This window comes from Macaca nemestrina, chromosome 5 (assembly GCF_043159975.1).
Source record: "Macaca nemestrina isolate mMacNem1 chromosome 5, mMacNem.hap1, whole genome shotgun sequence".
NCBI classification, from domain to species: domain Eukaryota; kingdom Metazoa; phylum Chordata; class Mammalia; order Primates; family Cercopithecidae; genus Macaca; species Macaca nemestrina.
This window is the reverse complement of record NC_092129.1, coordinates 10986337-11008888: the sequence shown is the minus strand read 5'-3', so window position 1 is coordinate 11008888 and position 22552 is coordinate 10986337. Positions and strand designations below refer to the sequence as shown.

The window sequence follows — 22552 nt, the reverse complement described above, 5'->3', positions numbered from 1 at the left end:
GTAGATGTCTGGCCACAGGCTCCTTACCTTGTTCGGAAGGAGCCTCTAGGCTTGGAACCGGGGTGACATTCAGAGGTGCGACGGTAGTCCCTTCTGCGTCTGAGCATTGTGTCAGGTTGCAGTACTCCCACCTGACATTGGGATCCATCGTATAACAATAAGGGGCTGCCACAGGATCTGGATTCCTGCAGTAGTTCCTGATCAAGCCACTGGAAATTCCAAAACGATACATGTCACAAGAGGTGGGACACTATGCACGGGGACGCCACACCCTCTCCTTTGTGCGGCAACATGGTCGTTCCTGGTGCCTTTCTAATATGCCCATTAAAAGTACCATATGATTGCCACAAGCACGAATGGCTCTCAATCACTAATCCTCTCTGCACATTTCTCATACTTAAGAGATTATTACTATTTTTGTAAATCTAAAGGAGCAAACGCTTCCTAGAGACACTGATAATGCATACACGTGGCCACAACATGATCAGACTATTCTCCTTCTACCTTCTGCCCAATCCATCTCTCTGGAATAACTGGTACGCATTTTGACGCCTGTATTGTGCCATTGTTGATTCGCACACAAAGTATCTGTATCTGTCTAGTCTGCGTATCTCTCTCGGTAGGGCTTCATATTCTAAAGTGGGAGTTGCAACTAACATGTAGTTCTTCCGAGAAAACATGGAATCCAGAAGGACAGCCTTTCCAGGTCAACCTTCTCATACTATGTACTCAAAACGGAGTGAAAAGGCTCTACGTTTCACATGGAAACGCCTTGTGCGAATACTACTACGGTCTGTCATTCTCGTATCACGTGGGTCAAGTAGGTTTCTTTCCGCACCACTTCTCAAAGCTGCCCTGGAAAAGTTGCTCCCAGGCAGGATGCAGTATCTCTAGAATGGGTTCCTGGGCAGGACCTTCTCTCTTGCTCTCAATCTATCCTCTGCTGGCCGCAGCCACTCCGGGACTGAGGGAAAGCGGATGAGTTGAAAGAACAGTGGGACCCATGGCATCAAGGAAGACGGCAGGGTAGACTAAGAGATCTGAAGAGGTCGGACAGCTACGGAGGAGCAGAAAGCAATGAAGAAGGGGGCAAAGCAGGGGAGGACTTTGGGCTGCGGGGATCTTGAAGCATTCGCTCTTCCTTATGCCTCCCAAGAACCTTGCTCCAACCTCTCAGTATCCTCACATTCATGACCTGTGGCTGCCTGAGAAAATGGGAAATGTATTCTGGGCCATGGGGATCCAACACTCTCTCTCTAGAGACTCTACAATTGTGACCTAGTCTCAACCTCAGACCCTCCATTCCAGGAAGCTGGTTCAATCAGTAACTGGATGTATAAGAGCCCGAGCTCTTGTAAGACTTCTTTTTCTTCCATGGCTTCCCTCTTTGGAATGCATGGAATATTCTTATTATAACATAAACCTCAGAGGTCAAAACTGCGATTGCTCTAGGATTTGCAATATCCCTTCGAACCCACACAGTAACCTTTTATTAATATTACATACCATCGTGCATGAGGTAAGACACAGTGGTACACTTCCAATTATTACCTGCATGATTTAAGCTACCTGTTCAACCTGTTACCTCTACACATGCTAAACTTAAACATAGTGCTATCATTCTGCTTCAAGCAGTCAACTCTCATTGAAAAAGACATAGAAATTTGATCAAGAAAATATTTTGCATTTACATCCATCTACATTTGCGAATTGCTGGATTCTACATTATGTGGGCTGCAGAAAGTTCCCTTCTTCTTCTATTCTTCTTCTATCTAATTCCTTCGGGTCACGTCTCTTGTTACATAAGGCTGCTCATTCCAAAGTCTGGCAGTTTCTGGTTGCTTTGTTTGGGGCAGTGCACAATATGCATTTATCCAACAGAGATCGTCATCAAGGCATTTTATTGCTGGATTCAGCATTCGCGGTGATCTCTTCTGGTTCCAGATTATCATTTTAATAATATTCCCTGGCATCCGGCTTCCAGTGTTTCTGCGGTGAACGCATTAGCAATTTGTATCACTGTACTTCTAGGAAGACACAGCTCTTTTTCCTCCACTTTCTCCTGAGATGTTTCTTCGTATTATGCCTGTGCCTTGTTACCTTCAAACTGTGATGTACAGAAGTACGACACACACGGTTTTTTCTGTTTGTTTGTTTGTTTCTGAAATTTCCTATTTGATCCCTAGAGGTTCTTGAAACCGTGATTTTGTCAACGTTCTTCATAATTGAAAAGTTATCAACCATCCTTGATTCCGGCACTTGCTTCTACTCCAAACTCCCTTGCTCTTTTCTGTGACTTGCTTCCCACATGCAATAAATCTTTTCATATTTTCCTACGTGTCTGTGAGGCTCGGTTGATTTCGTATTTCACTATTTCTCCAGGAGTGTCCTTGTGTGTGAGAGAAATTGTGAGATTTTGCGTGAGTCCGTGTACGGGTGTGTTTTGAATTTGGGTGTGTGTGTATGTGTGTGTGTGTGTGTAACTGGTTCTGTAGGTTCTGTAGAATTGTGGTTTGGTTAATTTTTTCTTCTGAGATGTCCAACTTGATCAGGTGGCCATGCAGTAATTTATTCATTTAAGACATACTGTTTTTATATTAGTTCTTTAATTTGATTTGGCTATTCTATACTGTTAATTTCTCTTGACATGACATCTGGTTTGTTTCATATTCATTTGTTTAAATATTTGAAATCGGTTGTCATAATGATATGTCAAATTTTCATACAATTCTAATCATTTCTGTCATTTCTGAGCTTGTTTGTATGGCCTGATTTATTTCCTGGTTATGGATCACACGAAATGCTTTCCGACATGTACTCAAAGTTTAAATTTAGGACTCACTCTCGGGGTACCTCATAGCTGAGCCAATTGACTTTCTTGTTTACTTGTAAAGAGACTTGAGATTTCCTCTCACTGGCAGTTCATTGACTTGGAAACCGATTTGATGCTTGGACACTCGCTTTTCAGCTATGCAAGGGGTTGTCTGCAGCTGACTGTATTCTCGGAATATCTTAATACCACCTTTAAATTATGGCTGTTCTGGGGTCTCCACGGAATTCGCAACGTGTTCTGTGAGGACTCTCCCGTCTAGCTGGTAAGAACTCCAGTCTCCCACAGTGCTATGTGATCTCTGTCTTCTTTATTGAGCTTGCTGTTCTCTTGTAGCTGCTGTTCCTCAGTAAATGTTCTTTGCCATACTTTCTTGTGGAACATTTTCTGTGCACATGCAGCGTCATGTCAGGCCAACAACTGGAGGAGACTTCTATGCGTAGTTGTAGAGCTCCTTTCCTCCACAAACCAGGTCTTATTTCTGCCAGACCTAGAAAGTTTTAGCTACCGGAATCATCCCAAACTCCAATCCCTCCGTTACCTTCAGCAAGATGGCTACAGTCTGCTTGGGCTCCATCTCCTTGCTACTCACTGCAGGAAGGCTATCCAGGAAGAAAGCCAAGGCATCTATGGAGTTGAGCTCATCACTGCCCCTCTCTCAATACGCTAGGGCCTCTACCATTTCCTCTCCCACACGGAGAAACCATTTCTCCATGTCTTTTGTAGTCGCTGCTGGCCAAAAAATTGGCCCTGGGGTGCTCAGACCCAGGCTTCTGTCCATCTCCCCATCCCTTTTGCTTTTCAGCATCCGTCTCTTTTCAGCATCACTCTCATCTGCCTTCCTGCCTTGGCTCTTCTCTTGCTGCGAACCCGTATCCCTTCAGGCCACTGGTACTTAAGGCCGAGTGTTTCCCTCCCCCATTGGAGTTTACACAGACGTAGAAAGAGATACATTTACCTGTCCATAAATAAGCACCTATCTTTGCTCATGAGCCCAGACAGAAAAGGCAAACACAACCTTCCCTTCAGGAATTGGAAGTCAGAATAACAGAATTCCAATTGGAAAGTCTTCATTGACCCTTAGTGGGTGTTGTGGAAGGGTAATCTAAGTGTTTGGTCGTTTGCCATTCTGACTTTCTTCATCATGTGATGTCCTCGCCTCCAGATGTCCCTTCTGCTCCATAAAACTAGGAGGAAGGAGAGGCAGCCTAACAGTTCTCTTCTCTCAGACCCGTAGCTCCAAGGCAATCATCCTGAGACATTTTGCTACGCCATCTGCGTCTGACACAAGTTGAGTTCGGAGAACTCAGCTTGAAGCACGTCTCTTCTAACAGAAACTTCAGTTGACCCTTTCTTCTCTTACGGTAAAGAACAAAGACATACCCATTTGGGTAGTTTTCCGGGGTCCGACTATGAGAGTGCGGTGTCATAGATGACCAAGCTTGGCAGGTTCTTCCTGTCACAGTGGTGAAGTATGTGCCTCGATAACTCTGTCCATTACCGTGGTAGCACTCCTGCACCCCAGGCCTTTGCTCAGTCGGTGCTGAAAGGAAAACAGAAGAAATCCAGCTGAGGATCTCTGAGAACAGAGATACATGTGAAACCACTGATGACACAACCAGGAAGGAGTCTATGAGAATTACGACCGTACTCTTTTCCTTATCCGTAGACCGAGGGATGTGAGAAAACCAACCAACAAACCAACACCAAAGCAACAGATTCCTACCATTCTAGAACCGTAGTCAGTTCTTGGAAATATTTCACCTGCAACCTTAGAGAAACAGAACAGATCAGACTGCTCTCCTCATTGGAAAGTGCGCTCACGAGCAACCACCTTTCTGGGAAACTCTACTGAATGGGGCAGGATCGAGCAAAGGGCACTGCATTTGGCAATGCGGGCTGCAGGTGGTAATCGGCTGTCGGGGACAGAGGCGGGGACAGGTATGTTTCCCTAGACCGTTGTTCATGAAAGCCAAGGCCTTTGGCTTCCGGGCCATGGGGCAGAAAACGGTCCTCTATATCTGACTGAAGGCAACGACACTTTGCTTCTCAGGGATGTGTGCAGGCCAAAAGCTTATTCCTTTGGAGGAGAGAGGGAATCCTCTCGTGCCCCGCATCCTGAATTGCAATAAAGGAGAAGTCTACTACTCTTTCTCTCCAGACCCCTCCCAGGTACAAGTGCCATCACAAAGAGGTTTAAGAACACTGAGAAATCACTCCCTTCAAAGCCTAGGGCTGCAGAGCCTTAGAGCATTGGGAGCTCATGTACTGCTCCACAGACCCAGGGCGATATGGAATTAAGGAAGCCCTGTTAGGTTTCTCGAGGGCGACAGGCTCCAGAGTCATATTTCTCGGAATCGGCAATGCGGAAGATTGCACCCAATGCTGTCTACTTGAAGCAATCCCTGGAAATGCTTCCTGGCTTGGAAAGAGTCACACACCTCAGAGCATGTCACAATAAAAATGTTGGCTAAGACACTGAGATAGTCCGTTTTACAACGAGGTGACTTGTGCAGGCGATCACCCTGGAGGGTTTGGGCCCATCCTAAAGACACAGCCCACCCACGTTGTACCAGAAATCACTCCGCCGACTCCCCCAGAGAGTGCACGCAGGCTTCCCCCTACATGGCAGAACTCAGTCAACACTCGAGCATCCGTGGACCATTGAAAGCTGCCGCACCACTGGGAATTTCCATGGCTTTTCATCCCAGCTTCTAAGCGTGTAGATGTCTGGCCACAGGCTCCTTACCTTGTTCGGAAGGAGCCTCTAGGCTTGGAACCGGGGTGACATTCAGAGGTGCGACGGTAGTCCCTTCTGCGTCTGAGCATTGTGTCAGGTTGCAGTACTCCCACCTGACATTGGGATCCATCGTATAACAATAAGGGGCTGCCACAGGATCTGGATTCCTGCAGTAGTTCCTGATCAAGCCACTGGAAATTCCAAAACGATACATGTCACAAGAGGTGGGACACTATGCACGGGGACGCCACACCCTCTCCTTTGTGCGGCAACATGGTCGTTCCTGGTGCCTTTCTAATATGCCCATTAAAAGTACCATATGATTGCCACAAGCACGAATGGCTCTCAATCACTAATCCTCTCTGCACATTTCTCATACTTAAGAGATTATTACTATTTTTGTAAATCTAAAGGAGCAAACGCTTCCTAGAGACACTGATAATGCATACACGTGGCCACAACATGATCAGACTATTCTCCTTCTACCTTCTGCCCAATCCATCTCTCTGGAATAACTGGTACGCATTTTGACGCCTGTATTGTGCCATTGTTGATTCGCACACAAAGTATCTGTATCTGTCTAGTCTGCGTATCTCTCTCGGTAGGGCTTCATATTCTAAAGTGGGAGTTGCAACTAACATGTAGTTCTTCCGAGAAAACATGGAATCCAGAAGGACAGCCTTTCCAGGTCAACCTTCTCATACTATGTACTCAAAACGGAGTGAAAAGGCTCTACGTTTCACATGGAAACGCCTTGTGCGAATACTACTACGGTCTGTCATTCTCGTATCACGTGGGTCAAGTAGGTTTCTTTCCGCACCACTTCTCAAAGCTGCCCTGGAAAAGTTGCTCCCAGGCAGGATGCAGTATCTCTAGAATGGGTTCCTGGGCAGGACCTTCTCTCTTGCTCTCAATCTATCCTCTGCTGGCCGCAGCCACTCCGGGACTGAGGGAAAGCGGATGAGTTGAAAGAACAGTGGGACCCATGGCATCAAGGAAGACGGCAGGGTAGACTAAGAGATCTGAAGAGGTCGGACAGCTACGGAGGAGCAGAAAGCAATGAAGAAGGGGGCAAAGCAGGGGAGGACTTTGGGCTGCGGGGATCTTGAAGCATTCGCTCTTCCTTATGCCTCCCAAGAACCTTGCTCCAACCTCTCAGTATCCTCACATTCATGACCTGTGGCTGCCTGAGAAAATGGGAAATGTATTCTGGGCCATGGGGATCCAACACTCTCTCTCTAGAGACTCTACAATTGTGACCTAGTCTCAACCTCAGACCCTCCATTCCAGGAAGCTGGTTCAATCAGTAACTGGATGTATAAGAGCCCGAGCTCTTGTAAGACTTCTTTTTCTTCCATGGCTTCCCTCTTTGGAATGCATGGAATATTCTTATTATAACATAAACCTCAGAGGTCAAAACTGCGATTGCTCTAGGATTTGCAATATCCCTTCGAACCCACACAGTAACCTTTTATTAATATTACATACCATCGTGCATGAGGTAAGACACAGTGGTACACTTCCAATTATTACCTGCATGATTTAAGCTACCTGTTCAACCTGTTACCTCTACACATGCTAAACTTAAACATAGTGCTATCATTCTGCTTCAAGCAGTCAACTCTCATTGAAAAAGACATAGAAATTTGATCAAGAAAATATTTTGCCTTTACATCCATCTACATTTGCGAATTGCTGGATTCTACATTATGTGGGCTGCAGAAAGTTCCCTTCTTCTTCTATTCTTCTTCTATCTAATTCCTTCGGGTCACGTCTCTTGTTACATAAGGCTGCTCATTCCAAAGTCTGGCAGTTTCTGGTTGCTTTGTTTGGGGCAGTGCACAATATGCATTTATCCAACAGAGATCGTCATCAAGGCATTTTATTGCTGGATTCAGCATTCGCGGTGATCTCTTCTGGTTCCAGATTATCATTTTAATAATATTCCCTGGCATCCGGCTTCCAGTGTTTCTGCGGTGAACGCATTAGCAATTTGTATCACTGTACTTCTAGGAAGACACAGCTCTTTTTCCTCCACTTTCTCCTGAGATGTTTCTTCGTATTATGCCTGTGCCTTGTTACCTTCAAACTGTGATGTACAGAAGTACGACACACACGGTTTTTTCTGTTTGTTTGTTTGTTTGTTTGTTTCTGAAATTTCCTATTTGATCCCTAGAGGTTCTTGAAACCGTGATTTTGTCAACGTTCTTCATAATTGAAAAGTTATCAACCATCCTTGATTCCGGCACTTGCTTCTACTCCAAACTCCCTTGCTCTTTTCTGTGACTTGCTTCCCACATGCAATAAATCTTTTCATATTTTCCTACGTGTCTGTGAGGCTCGGTTGATTTCGTATTTCACTATTTCTCCAGGAGTGTCCTTGTGTGTGAGAGAAATTGTGAGATTTTGCGTGAGTCCGTGTACGGGTGTGTTTTGAATTTGGGTGTGTGTGTATGTGTGTGTGTGTGTGTAACTGGTTCTGTAGGTTCTGTAGAATTGTGGTTTGGTTAATTTTTTCTTCTGAGATGTCCAACTTGATCAGGTGGCCATGCAGTAATTTATTCATTTAAGACATACTGTTTTTATATTAGTTCTTTAATTTGATTTGGCTATTCTATACTGTTAATTTCTCTTGACATGACATCTGGTTTGTTTCATATTCATTTGTTTAAATATTTGAAATCGGTTGTCATAATGATATGTCAAATTTTCATACAATTCTAATCATTTCTGTCATTTCTGAGCTTGTTTGTATGGCCTGATTTATTTCCTGGTTATGGATCACACGAAATGCTTTCCGACATGTACTCAAAGTTTAAATTTAGGACTCACTCTCGGGGTACCTCATAGCTGAGCCAATTGACTTTCTTGTTTACTTGTAAAGAGACTTGAGATTTCCTCTCACTGGCAGTTCATTGACTTGGAAACCGATTTGATGCTTGGACACTCGCTTTTCAGCTATGCAAGGGGTTGTCTGCAGCTGACTGTATTCTCGGAATATCTTAATACCACCTTTAAATTATGGCTGTTCTGGGGTCTCCACGGAATTCGCAACGTGTTCTGTGAGGACTCTCCCGTCTAGCTGGTAAGAACTCCAGTCTCCCACAGTGCTATGTGATCTCTGTCTTCTTTATTGAGCTTGCTGTTCTCTTGTAGCTGCTGTTCCTCAGTAAATGTTCTTTGCCATACTTTCTTGTGGAACATTTTCTGTGCACATGCAGCGTCATGTCAGGCCAACAACTGGAGGAGACTTCTATGCGTAGTTGTAGAGCTCCTTTCCTCCACAAACCAGGTCTTATTTCTGCCAGACCTAGAAAGTTTTAGCTACCGGAATCATCCCAAACTCCAATCCCTCCGTTACCTTCAGCAAGATGGCTACAGTCTGCTTGGGCTCCATCTCCTTGCTACTCACTGCAGGAAGGCTATCCAGGAAGAAAGCCAAGGCATCTATGGAGTTGAGCTCATCACTGCCCCTCTCTCAATACGCTAGGGCCTCTACCATTTCCTCTCCCACACGGAGAAACCATTTCTCCATGTCTTTTGTAGTCGCTGCTGGCCAAAAAATTGGCCCTGGGGTGCTCAGACCCAGGCTTCTGTCCATCTCCCCATCCCTTTTGCTTTTCAGCATCCGTCTCTTTTCAGCATCACTCTCATCTGCCTTCCTGCCTTGGCTCTTCTCTTGCTGCGAACCCGTATCCCTTCAGGCCACTGGTACTTAAGGCCGAGTGTTTCCCTCCCCCATTGGAGTTTACACAGACGTAGAAAGAGATACATTTACCTGTCCATAAATAAGCACCTATCTTTGCTCATGAGCCCAGACAGAAAAGGCAAACACAACCTTCCCTTCAGGAATTGGAAGTCAGAATAACAGAATTCCAATTGGAAAGTCTTCATTGACCCTTAGTGGGTGTTGTGGAAGGGTAATCTAAGTGTTTGGTCGTTTGCCATTCTGACTTTCTTCATCATGTGATGTCCTCGCCTCCAGATGTCCCTTCTGCTCCATAAAACTAGGAGGAAGGAGAGGCAGCCTAACAGTTCTCTTCTCTCAGACCCGTAGCTCCAAGGCAATCATCCTGAGACATTTTGCTACGCCATCTGCGTCTGACACAAGTTGAGTTCGGAGAACTCAGCTTGAAGCACGTCTCTTCTAACAGAAACTTCAGTTGACCCTTTCTTCTCTTACGGTAAAGAACAAAGACATACCCATTTGGGTAGTTTTCCGGGGTCCGACTATGAGAGTGCGGTGTCATAGATGACCAAGCTTGGCAGGTTCTTCCTGTCACAGTGGTGAAGTATGTGCCTCGATAACTCTGTCCATTACCGTGGTAGCACTCCTGCACCCCAGGCCTTTGCTCAGTCGGTGCTGAAAGGAAAACAGAAGAAATCAAGCTGAGGATCTCTGAGAACAGAGATACATGTGAAACCACTGATGACACAACCAGGAAGGAGTCTATGAGAATTACGACCGTACTCTTTTCCTTATCCGTAGACCGAGGGATGTGAGAAAACCAACCAACAAACCAACACCAAAGCAACAGATTCCTACCATTCTAGAACCGTAGTCAGTTCTTGGAAATATTTCACCTGCAACCTTAGAGAAACAGAACAGATCAGACTGCTCTCCTCATTGGAAAGTGCGCTCACGAGCAACCACCTTTCTGGGAAACTCTACTGAATGGGGCAGGATCGAGCAAAGGGCACTGCATTTGGCAATGCGGGCTGCAGGTGGTAATCGGCTGTCGGGGACAGAGGCGGGGACAGGTATGTTTCCCTAGACCGTTGTTCATGAAAGCCAAGGCCTTTGGCTTCCGGGCCATGGGGCAGAAAACGGTCCTCTATATCTGACTGAAGGCAACGACACTTTGCTTCTCAGGGATGTGTGCAGGCCAAAAGCTTATTCCTTTGGAGGAGAGAGGGAATCCTCTCGTGCCCCGCATCCTGAATTGCAATAAAGGAGAAGTCTACTACTCTTTCTCTCCAGACCCCTCCCAGGTACAAGTGCCATCACAAAGAGGTTTAAGAACACTGAGAAATCACTCCCTTCAAAGCCTAGGGCTGCAGAGCCTTAGAGCATTGGGAGCTCATGTACTGCTCCACAGACCCAGGGCGATATGGAATTAAGGAAGCCCTGTTAGGTTTCTCGAGGGCGACAGGCTCCAGAGTCATATTTCTCGGAATCGGCAATGCGGAAGATTGCACCCAATGCTGTCTACTTGAAGCAATCCCTGGAAATGCTTCCTGGCTTGGAAAGAGTCACACACCTCAGAGCATGTCACAATAAAAATGTTGGCTAAGACACTGAGATAGTCCGTTTTACAACGAGGTGACTTGTGCAGGCGATCACCCTGGAGGGTTTGGGCCCATCCTAAAGACACAGCCCACCCACGTTGTACCAGAAATCACTCCGCCGACTCCCCCAGAGAGTGCACGCAGGCTTCCCCCTACATGGCAGAACTCAGTCAACACTCGAGCATCCGTGGACCATTGAAAGCTGCCGCACCACTGGGAATTTCCATGGCTTTTCATCCCAGCTTCTAAGCGTGTAGATGTCTGGCCACAGGCTCCTTACCTTGTTCGGAAGGAGCCTCTAGGCTTGGAACCGGGGTGACATTCAGAGGTGCGACGGTAGTCCCTTCTGCGTCTGAGCATTGTGTCAGGTTGCAGTACTCCCACCTGACATTGGGATCCATCGTATAACAATAAGGGGCTGCCACAGGATCTGGATTCCTGCAGTAGTTCCTGATCAAGCCACTGGAAATTCCAAAACGATACATGTCACAAGAGGTGGGACACTATGCACGGGGACGCCACACCCTCTCCTTTGTGCGGCAACATGGTCGTTCCTGGTGCCTTTCTAATATGCCCATTAAAAGTACCATATGATTGCCACAAGCACGAATGGCTCTCAATCACTAATCCTCTCTGCACATTTCTCATACTTAAGAGATTATTACTATTTTTGTAAATCTAAAGGAGCAAACGCTTCCTAGAGACACTGATAATGCATACACGTGGCCACAACATGATCAGACTATTCTCCTTCTACCTTCTGCCCAATCCATCTCTCTGGAATAACTGGTACGCATTTTGACGCCTGTATTGTGCCATTGTTGATTCGCACACAAAGTATCTGTATCTGTCTAGTCTGCGTATCTCTCTCGGTAGGGCTTCATATTCTAAAGTGGGAGTTGCAACTAACATGTAGTTCTTCCGAGAAAACATGGAATCCAGAAGGACAGCCTTTCCAGGTCAACCTTCTCATACTATGTACTCAAAACGGAGTGAAAAGGCTCTACGTTTCACATGGAAACGCCTTGTGCGAATACTACTACGGTCTGTCATTCTCGTATCACGTGGGTCAAGTAGGTTTCTTTCCGCACCACTTCTCAAAGCTGCCCTGGAAAAGTTGCTCCCAGGCAGGATGCAGTATCTCTAGAATGGGTTCCTGGGCAGGACCTTCTCTCTTGCTCTCAATCTATCCTCTGCTGGCCGCAGCCACTCCGGGACTGAGGGAAAGCGGATGAGTTGAAAGAACAGTGGGACCCATGGCATCAAGGAAGACGGCAGGGTAGACTAAGAGATCTGAAGAGGTCGGACAGCTACGGAGGAGCAGAAAGCAATGAAGAAGGGGGCAAAGCAGGGGAGGACTTTGGGCTGCGGGGATCTTGAAGCATTCGCTCTTCCTTATGCCTCCCAAGAACCTTGCTCCAACCTCTCAGTATCCTCACATTCATGACCTGTGGCTGCCTGAGAAAATGGGAAATGTATTCTGGGCCATGGGGATCCAACACTCTCTCTCTAGAGACTCTACAATTGTGACCTAGTCTCAACCTCAGACCCTCCATTCCAGGAAGCTGGTTCAATCAGTAACTGGATGTATAAGAGCCCGAGCTCTTGTAAGACTTCTTTTTCTTCCATGGCTTCCCTCTTTGGAATGCATGGAATATTCTTATTATAACATAAACCTCAGAGGTCAAAACTGCGATTGCTCTAGGATTTGCAATATCCCTTCGAACCCACACAGTAACCTTTTATTAATATTACATACCATCGTGCATGAGGTAAGACACAGTGGTACACTTCCAATTATTACCTGCATGATTTAAGCTACCTGTTCAACCTGTTACCTCTACACATGCTAAACTTAAACATAGTGCTATCATTCTGCTTCAAGCAGTCAACTCTCATTGAAAAAGACATAGAAATTTGATCAAGAAAATATTTTGCATTTACATCCATCTACATTTGCGAATTGCTGGATTCTACATTATGTGGGCTGCAGAAAGTTCCCTTCTTCTTCTATTCTTCTTCTATCTAATTCCTTCGGGTCACGTCTCTTGTTACATAAGGCTGCTCATTCCAAAGTCTGGCAGTTTCTGGTTGCTTTGTTTGGGGCAGTGCACAATATGCATTTATCCAACAGAGATCGTCATCAAGGCATTTTATTGCTGGATTCAGCATTCGCGGTGATCTCTTCTGGTTCCAGATTATCATTTTAATAATATTCCCTGGCATCCGGCTTCCAGTGTTTCTGCGGTGAACGCATTAGCAATTTGTATCACTGTACTTCTAGGAAGACACAGCTCTTTTTCCTCCACTTTCTCCTGAGATGTTTCTTCGTATTATGCCTGTGCCTTGTTACCTTCAAACTGTGATGTACAGAAGTACGACACACACGGTTTTTTCTGTTTGTTTGTTTGTTTGTTTCTGAAATTTCCTATTTGATCCCTAGAGGTTCTTGAAACCGTGATTTTGTCAACGTTCTTCATAATTGAAAAGTTATCAACCATCCTTGATTCCGGCACTTGCTTCTACTCCAAACTCCCTTGCTCTTTTCTGTGACTTGCTTCCCACATGCAATAAATCTTTTCATATTTTCCTACGTGTCTGTGAGGCTCGGTTGATTTCGTATTTCACTATTTCTCCAGGAGTGTCCTTGTGTGTGAGAGAAATTGTGAGATTTTGCGTGAGTCCGTGTACGGGTGTGTTTTGAATTTGGGTGTGTGTGTATGTGTGTGTGTGTGTGTAACTGGTTCTGTAGGTTCTGTAGAATTGTGGTTTGGTTAATTTTTTCTTCTGAGATGTCCAACTTGATCAGGTGGCCATGCAGTAATTTATTCATTTAAGACATACTGTTTTTATATTAGTTCTTTAATTTGATTTGGCTATTCTATACTGTTAATTTCTCTTGACATGACATCTGGTTTGTTTCATATTCATTTGTTTAAATATTTGAAATCGGTTGTCATAATGATATGTCAAATTTTCATACAATTCTAATCATTTCTGTCATTTCTGAGCTTGTTTGTATGGCCTGATTTATTTCCTGGTTATGGATCACACGAAATGCTTTCCGACATGTACTCAAAGTTTAAATTTAGGACTCACTCTCGGGGTACCTCATAGCTGAGCCAATTGACTTTCTTGTTTACTTGTAAAGAGACTTGAGATTTCCTCTCACTGGCAGTTCATTGACTTGGAAACCGATTTGATGCTTGGACACTCGCTTTTCAGCTATGCAAGGGGTTGTCTGCAGCTGACTGTATTCTCGGAATATCTTAATACCACCTTTAAATTATGGCTGTTCTGGGGTCTCCACGGAATTCGCAACGTGTTCTGTGAGGACTCTCCCGTCTAGCTGGTAAGAACTCCAGTCTCCCACAGTGCTATGTGATCTCTGTCTTCTTTATTGAGCTTGCTGTTCTCTTGTAGCTGCTGTTCCTCAGTAAATGTTCTTTGCCATACTTTCTTGTGGAACATTTTCTGTGCACATGCAGCGTCATGTCAGGCCAACAACTGGAGGAGACTTCTATGCGTAGTTGTAGAGCTCCTTTCCTCCACAAACCAGGTCTTATTTCTGCCAGACCTAGAAAGTTTTAGCTACCGGAATCATCCCAAACTCCAATCCCTCCGTTACCTTCAGCAAGATGGCTACAGTCTGCTTGGGCTCCATCTCCTTGCTACTCACTGCAGGAAGGCTATCCAGGAAGAAAGCCAAGGCATCTATGGAGTTGAGCTCATCACTGCCCCTCTCTCAATACGCTAGGGCCTCTACCATTTCCTCTCCCACACGGAGAAACCATTTCTCCATGTCTTTTGTAGTCGCTGCTGGCCAAAAAATTGGCCCTGGGGTGCTCAGACCCAGGCTTCTGTCCATCTCCCCATCCCTTTTGCTTTTCAGCATCCGTCTCTTTTCAGCATCACTCTCATCTGCCTTCCTGCCTTGGCTCTTCTCTTGCTGCGAACCCGTATCCCTTCAGGCCACTGGTACTTAAGGCCGAGTGTTTCCCTCCCCCATTGGAGTTTACACAGACGTAGAAAGAGATACATTTACCTGTCCATAAATAAGCACCTATCTTTGCTCATGAGCCCAGACAGAAAAGGCAAACACAACCTTCCCTTCAGGAATTGGAAGTCAGAATAACAGAATTCCAATTGGAAAGTCTTCATTGACCCTTAGTGGGTGTTGTGGAAGGGTAATCTAAGTGTTTGGTCGTTTGCCATTCTGACTTTCTTCATCATGTGATGTCCTCGCCTCCAGATGTCCCTTCTGCTCCATAAAACTAGGAGGAAGGAGAGGCAGCCTAACAGTTCTCTTCTCTCAGACCCGTAGCTCCAAGGCAATCATCCTGAGACATTTTGCTACGCCATCTGCGTCTGACACAAGTTGAGTTCGGAGAACTCAGCTTGAAGCACGTCTCTTCTAACAGAAACTTCAGTTGACCCTTTCTTCTCTTACGGTAAAGAACAAAGACATACCCATTTGGGTAGTTTTCCGGGGTCCGACTATGAGAGTGCGGTGTCATAGATGACCAAGCTTGGCAGGTTCTTCCTGTCACAGTGGTGAAGTATGTGCCTCGATAACTCTGTCCATTACCGTGGTAGCACTCCTGCACCCCAGGCCTTTGCTCAGTCGGTGCTGAAAGGAAAACAGAAGAAATCAAGCTGAGGATCTCTGAGAACAGAGATACATGTGAAACCACTGATGACACAACCAGGAAGGAGTCTATGAGAATTACGACCGTACTCTTTTCCTTATCCGTAGACCGAGGGATGTGAGAAAACCAACCAACAAACCAACACCAAAGCAACAGATTCCTACCATTCTAGAACCGTAGTCAGTTCTTGGAAATATTTCACCTGCAACCTTAGAGAAACAGAACAGATCAGACTGCTCTCCTCATTGGAAAGTGCGCTCACGAGCAACCACCTTTCTGGGAAACTCTACTGAATGGGGCAGGATCGAGCAAAGGGCACTGCATTTGGCAATGCGGGCTGCAGGTGGTAATCGGCTGTCGGGGACAGAGGCGGGGACAGGTATGTTTCCCTAGACCGTTGTTCATGAAAGCCAAGGCCTTTGGCTTCCGGGCCATGGGGCAGAAAACGGTCCTCTATATCTGACTGAAGGCAACGACACTTTGCTTCTCAGGGATGTGTGCAGGCCAAAAGCTTATTCCTTTGGAGGAGAGAGGGAATCCTCTCGTGCCCCGCATCCTGAATTGCAATAAAGGAGAAGTCTACTACTCTTTCTCTCCAGACCCCTCCCAGGTACAAGTGCCATCACAAAGAGGTTTAAGAACACTGAGAAATCACTCCCTTCAAAGCCTAGGGCTGCAGAGCCTTAGAGCATTGGGAGCTCATGTACTGCTCCACAGACCCAGGGCGATATGGAATTAAGGAAGCCCTGTTAGGTTTCTCGAGGGCGACAGGCTCCAGAGTCATATTTCTCGGAATCGGCAATGCGGAAGATTGCACCCAATGCTGTCTACTTGAAGCAATCCCTGGAAATGCTTCCTGGCTTGGAAAGAGTCACACACCTCAGAGCATGTCACAATAAAAATGTTGGCTAAGACACTGAGATAGTCCGTTTTACAACGAGGTGACTTGTGCAGGCGATCACCCTGGAGGGTTTGGGCCCATCCTAAAGACACAGCCCACCCACGTTGTACCAGAAATCACTCCGCCGACTCCCCCAGAGAGTGCACGCAGGCTTCCCCCTACATGGCAGAACTCAGTCAACACTCGAGCATCCGTGGACCATTGAAAGCTGCCGCACCACTGGGAATTTCCATGGCTTTTCATCCCAGCTTCTAAGCGTGTAGATGTCTGGCCACAGGCTCCTTACCTTGTTCGGAAGGAGCCTCTAGGCTTGGAACCGGGGTGACATTCAGAGGTGCGACGGTAGTCCCTTCTGCGTCTGAGCATTGTGTCAGGTTGCAGTACTCCCACCTGACATTGGGATCCATCGTATAACAATAAGGGGCTGCCACAGGATCTGGATTCCTGCAGTAGTTCCTGATCAAGCCACTGGAAATTCCAAAACGATACATGTCACAAGAGGTGGGACACTATGCACGGGGACGCCACACCCTCTCCTTTGTGCGGCAACATGGTCGTTCCTGGTGCCTTTCTAATATGCCCATTAAAAGTACCATATGATTGCCACAAGCACGAATGGCTCTCAATCACTAATCCTCTCTGCACATTTCTCATACTTAAGAGATTATTACTATTTTTGTAAATCTAAAGGAGCAAACGCTTCCTAGAGACACTGATAATGCATACACGTGGCCACAACATGATCAGACTATTCTCCTTCTACCTTCTGCCCAATCCATCTCTCTGGAATAACTGGTACGCATTTTGACGCCTGTATTGTGCCATTGTTGATTCGCACACAAAGTATCTGTATCTGTCTAGTCTGCGTATCTCTCTCGGTAGGGCTTCATATTCTAAAGTGGGAGTTGCAACTAACATGTAGTTCTTCCGAGAAAACATGGAATCCAGAAGGACAGCCTTTCCAGGTCAACCTTCTCATACTATGTACTCAAAACGGAGTGAAAAGGCTCTACGTTTCACATGGAAACGCCTTGTGCGAATACTACTACGGTCTGTCATTCTCGTATCACGTGGGTCAAGTAGGTTTCTTTCCGCACCACTTCTCAAAGCTGCCCTGGAAAAGTTGCTCCCAGGCAGGATGCAGTATCTCTAGAATGGGTTCCTGGGCAGGACCTTCTCTCTTGCTCTCAATCTATCCTCTGCTGGCCGCAGCCACTCCGGGACTGAGGGAAAGCGGATGAGTTGAAAGAACAGTGGGACCCATGGCATCAAGGAAGACGGCAGGGTAGACTAAGAGATCTGAAGAGGTCGGACAGCTACGGAGGAGCAGAAAGCAATGAAGAAGGGGGCAAAGCAGGGGAGGACTTTGGGCTGCGGGGATCTTGAAGCATTCGCTCTTCCTTATGCCTCCCAAGAACCTTGCTCCAACCTCTCAGTATCCTCACATTCATGACCTGTGGCTGCCTGAGAAAATGGGAAATGTATTCTGGGCCATGGGGATCCAACACTCTCTCTCTAGAGACTCTACAATTGTGACCTAGTCTCAACCTCAGACCCTCCATTCCAGGAAGCTGGTTCAATCAGTAACTGGATGTATAAGAGCCCGAGCTCTTGTAAGACTTCTTTTTCTTCCATGGCTTCCCTCTTTGGAATGCATGGAATATTCTTATTATAACATAAACCTCAGAGGTCAAAACTGCGATTGCTCTAGGATTTGCAATATCCCTTCGAACCCACACAGTAACCTTTTATTAATATTACATACCATCGTGCATGAGGTAAGACACAGTGGTACACTTCCAATTATTACCTGCATGATTTAAGCTACCTGTTCAACCTGTTACCTCTACACATGCTAAACTTAAACATAGTGCTATCATTCTGCTTCAAGCAGTCAACTCTCATTGAAAAAGACATAGAAATTTGATCAAGAAAATATTTTGCCTTTACATCCATCTACATTTGCGAATTGCTGGATTCTACATTATGTGGGCTGCAGAAAGTTCCCTTCTTCTTCTATTCTTCTTCTATCTAATTCCTTCGGGTCACGTCTCTTGTTACATAAGGCTGCTCATTCCAAAGTCTGGCAGTTTCTGGTTGCTTTGTTTGGGGCAGTGCACAATATGCATTTATCCAACAGAGATCGTCATCAAGGCATTTTATTGCTGGATTCAGCATTCGCGGTGATCTCTTCTGGTTCCAGATTATCATTTTAATAATATTCCCTGGCATCCGGCTTCCAGTGTTTCTGCGGTGAACGCATTAGCAATTTGTATCACTGTACTTCTAGGAAGACACAGCTCTTTTTCCTCCACTTTCTCCTGAGATGTTTCTTCGTATTATGCCTGTGCCTTGTTACCTTCAAACTGTGATGTACAGAAGTACGACACACACGGTTTTTTCTGTTTGTTTGTTTGTTTGTTTGTTTCTGAAATTTCCTATTTGATCCCTAGAGGTTCTTGAAACCGTGATTTTGTCAACGTTCTTCATAATTGAAAAGTTATCAACCATCCTTGATTCCGGCACTTGCTTCTACTCCAAACTCCCTTGCTCTTTTCTGTGACTTGCTTCCCACATGCAATAAATCTTTTCATATTTTCCTACGTGTCTGTGAGGCTCGGTTGATTTCGTATTTCACTATTTCTCCAGGAGTGTCCTTGTGTGTGAGAGAAATTGTGAGATTTTGCGTGAGTCCGTGTACGGGTGTGTTTTGAATTTGGGTGTGTGTGTATGTGTGTGTGTGTGTGTAACTGGTTCTGTAGGTTCTGTAGAATTGTGGTTTGGTTAATTTTTTCTTCTGAGATGTCCAACTTGATCAGGTGGCCATGCAGTAATTTATTCATTTAAGACATACTGTTTTTATATTAGTTCTTTAATTTGATTTGGCTATTCTATACTGTTAATTTCTCTTGACATGACATCTGGTTTGTTTCATATTCATTTGTTTAAATATTTGAAATCGGTTGTCATAATGATATGTCAAATTTTCATACAATTCTAATCATTTCTGTCATTTCTGAGCTTGTTTGTATGGCCTGATTTATTTCCTGGTTATGGATCACACGAAATGCTTTCCGACATGTACTCAAAGTTTAAATTTAGGACTCACTCTCGGGGTACCTCATAGCTGAGCCAATTGACTTTCTTGTTTACTTGTAAAGAGACTTGAGATTTCCTCTCACTGGCAGTTCATTGACTTGGAAACCGATTTGATGCTTGGACACTCGCTTTTCAGCTATGCAAGGGGTTGTCTGCAGCTGACTGTATTCTCGGAATATCTTAATACCACCTTTAAATTATGGCTGTTCTGGGGTCTCCACGGAATTCGCAACGTGTTCTGTGAGGACTCTCCCGTCTAGCTGGTAAGAACTCCAGTCTCCCACAGTGCTATGTGATCTCTGTCTTCTTTATTGAGCTTGCTGTTCTCTTGTAGCTGCTGTTCCTCAGTAAATGTTCTTTGCCATACTTTCTTGTGGAACATTTTCTGTGCACATGCAGCGTCATGTCAGGCCAACAACTGGAGGAGACTTCTATGCGTAGTTGTAGAGCTCCTTTCCTCCACAAACCAGGTCTTATTTCTGCCAGACCTAGAAAGTTTTAGCTACCGGAATCATCCCAAACTCCAATCCCTCCGTTACCTTCAGCAAGATGGCTACAGTCTGCTTGGGCTCCATCTCCTTGCTACTCACTGCAGGAAGGCTATCCAGGAAGAAAGCCAAGGCATCTATGGAGTTGAGCTCATCACTGCCCCTCTCTCAATACGCTAGGGCCTCTACCATTTCCTCTCCCACACGGAGAAACCATTTCTCCATGTCTTTTGTAGTCGCTACTGGCCAAAAAATTGGCCCTGGGGTGCTCAGACCCAGGCTTCTGTCCATCTCCCCATCCCTTTTGCTTTTCAGCATCCGTCTCTTTTCAGCATCACTCTCATCTGCCTTCCTGCCTTGGCTCTTCTCTTGCTGCGAACCCGTATCCCTTCAGGCCACTGGTACTTAAGGCCGAGTGTTTCCCTCCCCCATTGGAGTTTACACAGACGTAGAAAGAGATACATTTACCTGTCCATAAATAAGCACCTATCTTTGCTCATGAGCCCAGACAGAAAAGGCAAACACAACCTTCCCTTCAGGAATTGGAAGTCAGAATAACAGAATTCCAATTGGAAAGTCTTCATTGACCCTTAGTGGGTGTTGTGGAAGGGTAATCTAAGTGTTTGGTCGTTTGCCATTCTGACTTTCTTCATCATGTGATGTCCTCGCCTCCAGATGTCCCTTCTGCTCCATAAAACTAGGAGGAAGGAGAGGCAGCCTAACAGTTCTCTTCTCTCAGACCCGTAGCTCCAAGGCAATCATCCTGAGACATTTTGCTACGCCATCTGCGTCTGACACAAGTTGAGTTCGGAGAACTCAGCTTGAAGCACGTCTCTTCTAACAGAAACTTCAGTTGACCCTTTCTTCTCTTACGGTAAAGAACAAAGACATACCCATTTGGGTAGTTTTCCGGGGTCCGACTATGAGAGTGCGGTGTCATAGATGACCAAGCTTGGCAGGTTCTTCCTGTCACAGTGGTGAAGTATGTGCCTCGATAACTCTGTCCATTACCGTGGTAGCACTCCTGCACCCCAGGCCTTTGCTCAGTCGGTGCTGAAAGGAAAACAGAAGAAATCAAGCTGAGGATCTCTGAGAACAGAGATACATGTGAAACCACTGATGACACAACCAGGAAGGAGTCTATGAGAATTACGACCGTACTCTTTTCCTTATCCGTAGACCGAGGGATGTGAGAAAACCAACCAACAAACCAACACCAAAGCAACAGATTCCTACCATTCTAGAACCGTAGTCAGTTCTTGGAAATATTTCACCTGCAACCTTAGAGAAACAGAACAGATCAGACTGCTCTCCTCATTGGAAAGTGCGCTCACGAGCAACCACCTTTCTGGGAAACTCTACTGAATGGGGCAGGATCGAGCAAAGGGCACTGCATTTGGCAATGCGGGCTGCAGGTGGTAATCGGCTGTCGGGGACAGAGGCGGGGACAGGTATGTTTCCCTAGACCGTTGTTCATGAAAGCCAAGGCCTTTGGCTTCCGGGCCATGGGGCAGAAAACGGTCCTCTATATCTGACTGAAGGCAACGACACTTTGCTTCTCAGGGATGTGTGCAGGCCAAAAGCTTATTCCTTTGGAGGAGAGAGGGAATCCTCTCGTGCCCCGCATCCTGAATTGCAATAAAGGAGAAGTCTACTACTCTTTCTCTCCAGACCCCTCCCAGGTACAAGTGCCATCACAAAGAGGTTTAAGAACACTGAGAAATCACTCCCTTCAAAGCCTAGGGCTGCAGAGCCTTAGAGCATTGGGAGCTCATGTACTGCTCCACAGACCCAGGGCGATATGGAATTAAGGAAGCCCTGTTAGGTTTCTCGAGGGCGACAGGCTCCAGAGTCATATTTCTCGGAATCGGCAATGCGGAAGATTGCACCCAATGCTGTCTACTTGAAGCAATCCCTGGAAATGCTTCCTGGCTTGGAAAGAGTCACACACCTCAGAGCATGTCACAATAAAAATGTTGGCTAAGACACTGAGATAGTCCGTTTTACAACGAGGTGACTTGTGCAGGCGATCACCCTGGAGGGTTTGGGCCCATCCTAAAGACACAGCCCACCCACGTTGTACCAGAAATCACTCCGCCGACTCCCCCAGAGAGTGCACGCAGGCTTCCCCCTACATGGCAGAACTCAGTCAACACTCGAGCATCCGTGGACCATTGAAAGCTGCCGCACCACTGGGAATTTCCATGGCTTTTCATCCCAGCTTCTAAGCGTGTAGATGTCTGGCCACAGGCTCCTTACCTTGTTCGGAAGGAGCCTCTAGGCTTGGAACCGGGGTGACATTCAGAGGTGCGACGGTAGTCCCTTCTGCGTCTGAGCATTGTGTCAGGTTGCAGTACTCCCACCTGACATTGGGATCCATCGTATAACAATAAGGGGCTGCCACAGGATCTGGATTCCTGCAGTAGTTCCTGATCAAGCCACTGGAAATTCCAAAACGATACATGTCACAAGAGGTGGGACACTATGCACGGGGACGCCACACCCTCTCCTTTGTGCGGCAACATGGTCGTTCCTGGTGCCTTTCTAATATGCCCA

The 22552-nt window shown here is 45.9% G+C and overlaps 1 protein-coding gene across 1 annotated transcript in view; it reads right to left on the bottom strand.

Annotated features, from left to right (window-relative positions):
• LOC105492004 (lipoprotein(a)) overlaps positions 1-22552 on the bottom strand; it is a 302231-nt gene that overhangs the window by 139490 nt on the left and 140189 nt on the right. The window contains exons 15-23 of the mRNA XM_071095947.1: positions 22256-22437; positions 20890-21049; positions 16696-16877; positions 15330-15489; positions 11140-11321; positions 9774-9933; positions 5580-5761; positions 4214-4373; positions 28-209 (exon numbers count right to left, since the gene is read on the bottom strand). Coding sequence (XP_070952048.1) covers positions 28-209; positions 4214-4373; positions 5580-5761; positions 9774-9933; positions 11140-11321; positions 15330-15489; positions 16696-16877; positions 20890-21049; positions 22256-22437 — 1550 coding nt within the window. The remainder of the gene's footprint in view (positions 1-27; positions 210-4213; positions 4374-5579; positions 5762-9773; positions 9934-11139; positions 11322-15329; positions 15490-16695; positions 16878-20889; positions 21050-22255; positions 22438-22552) is intronic.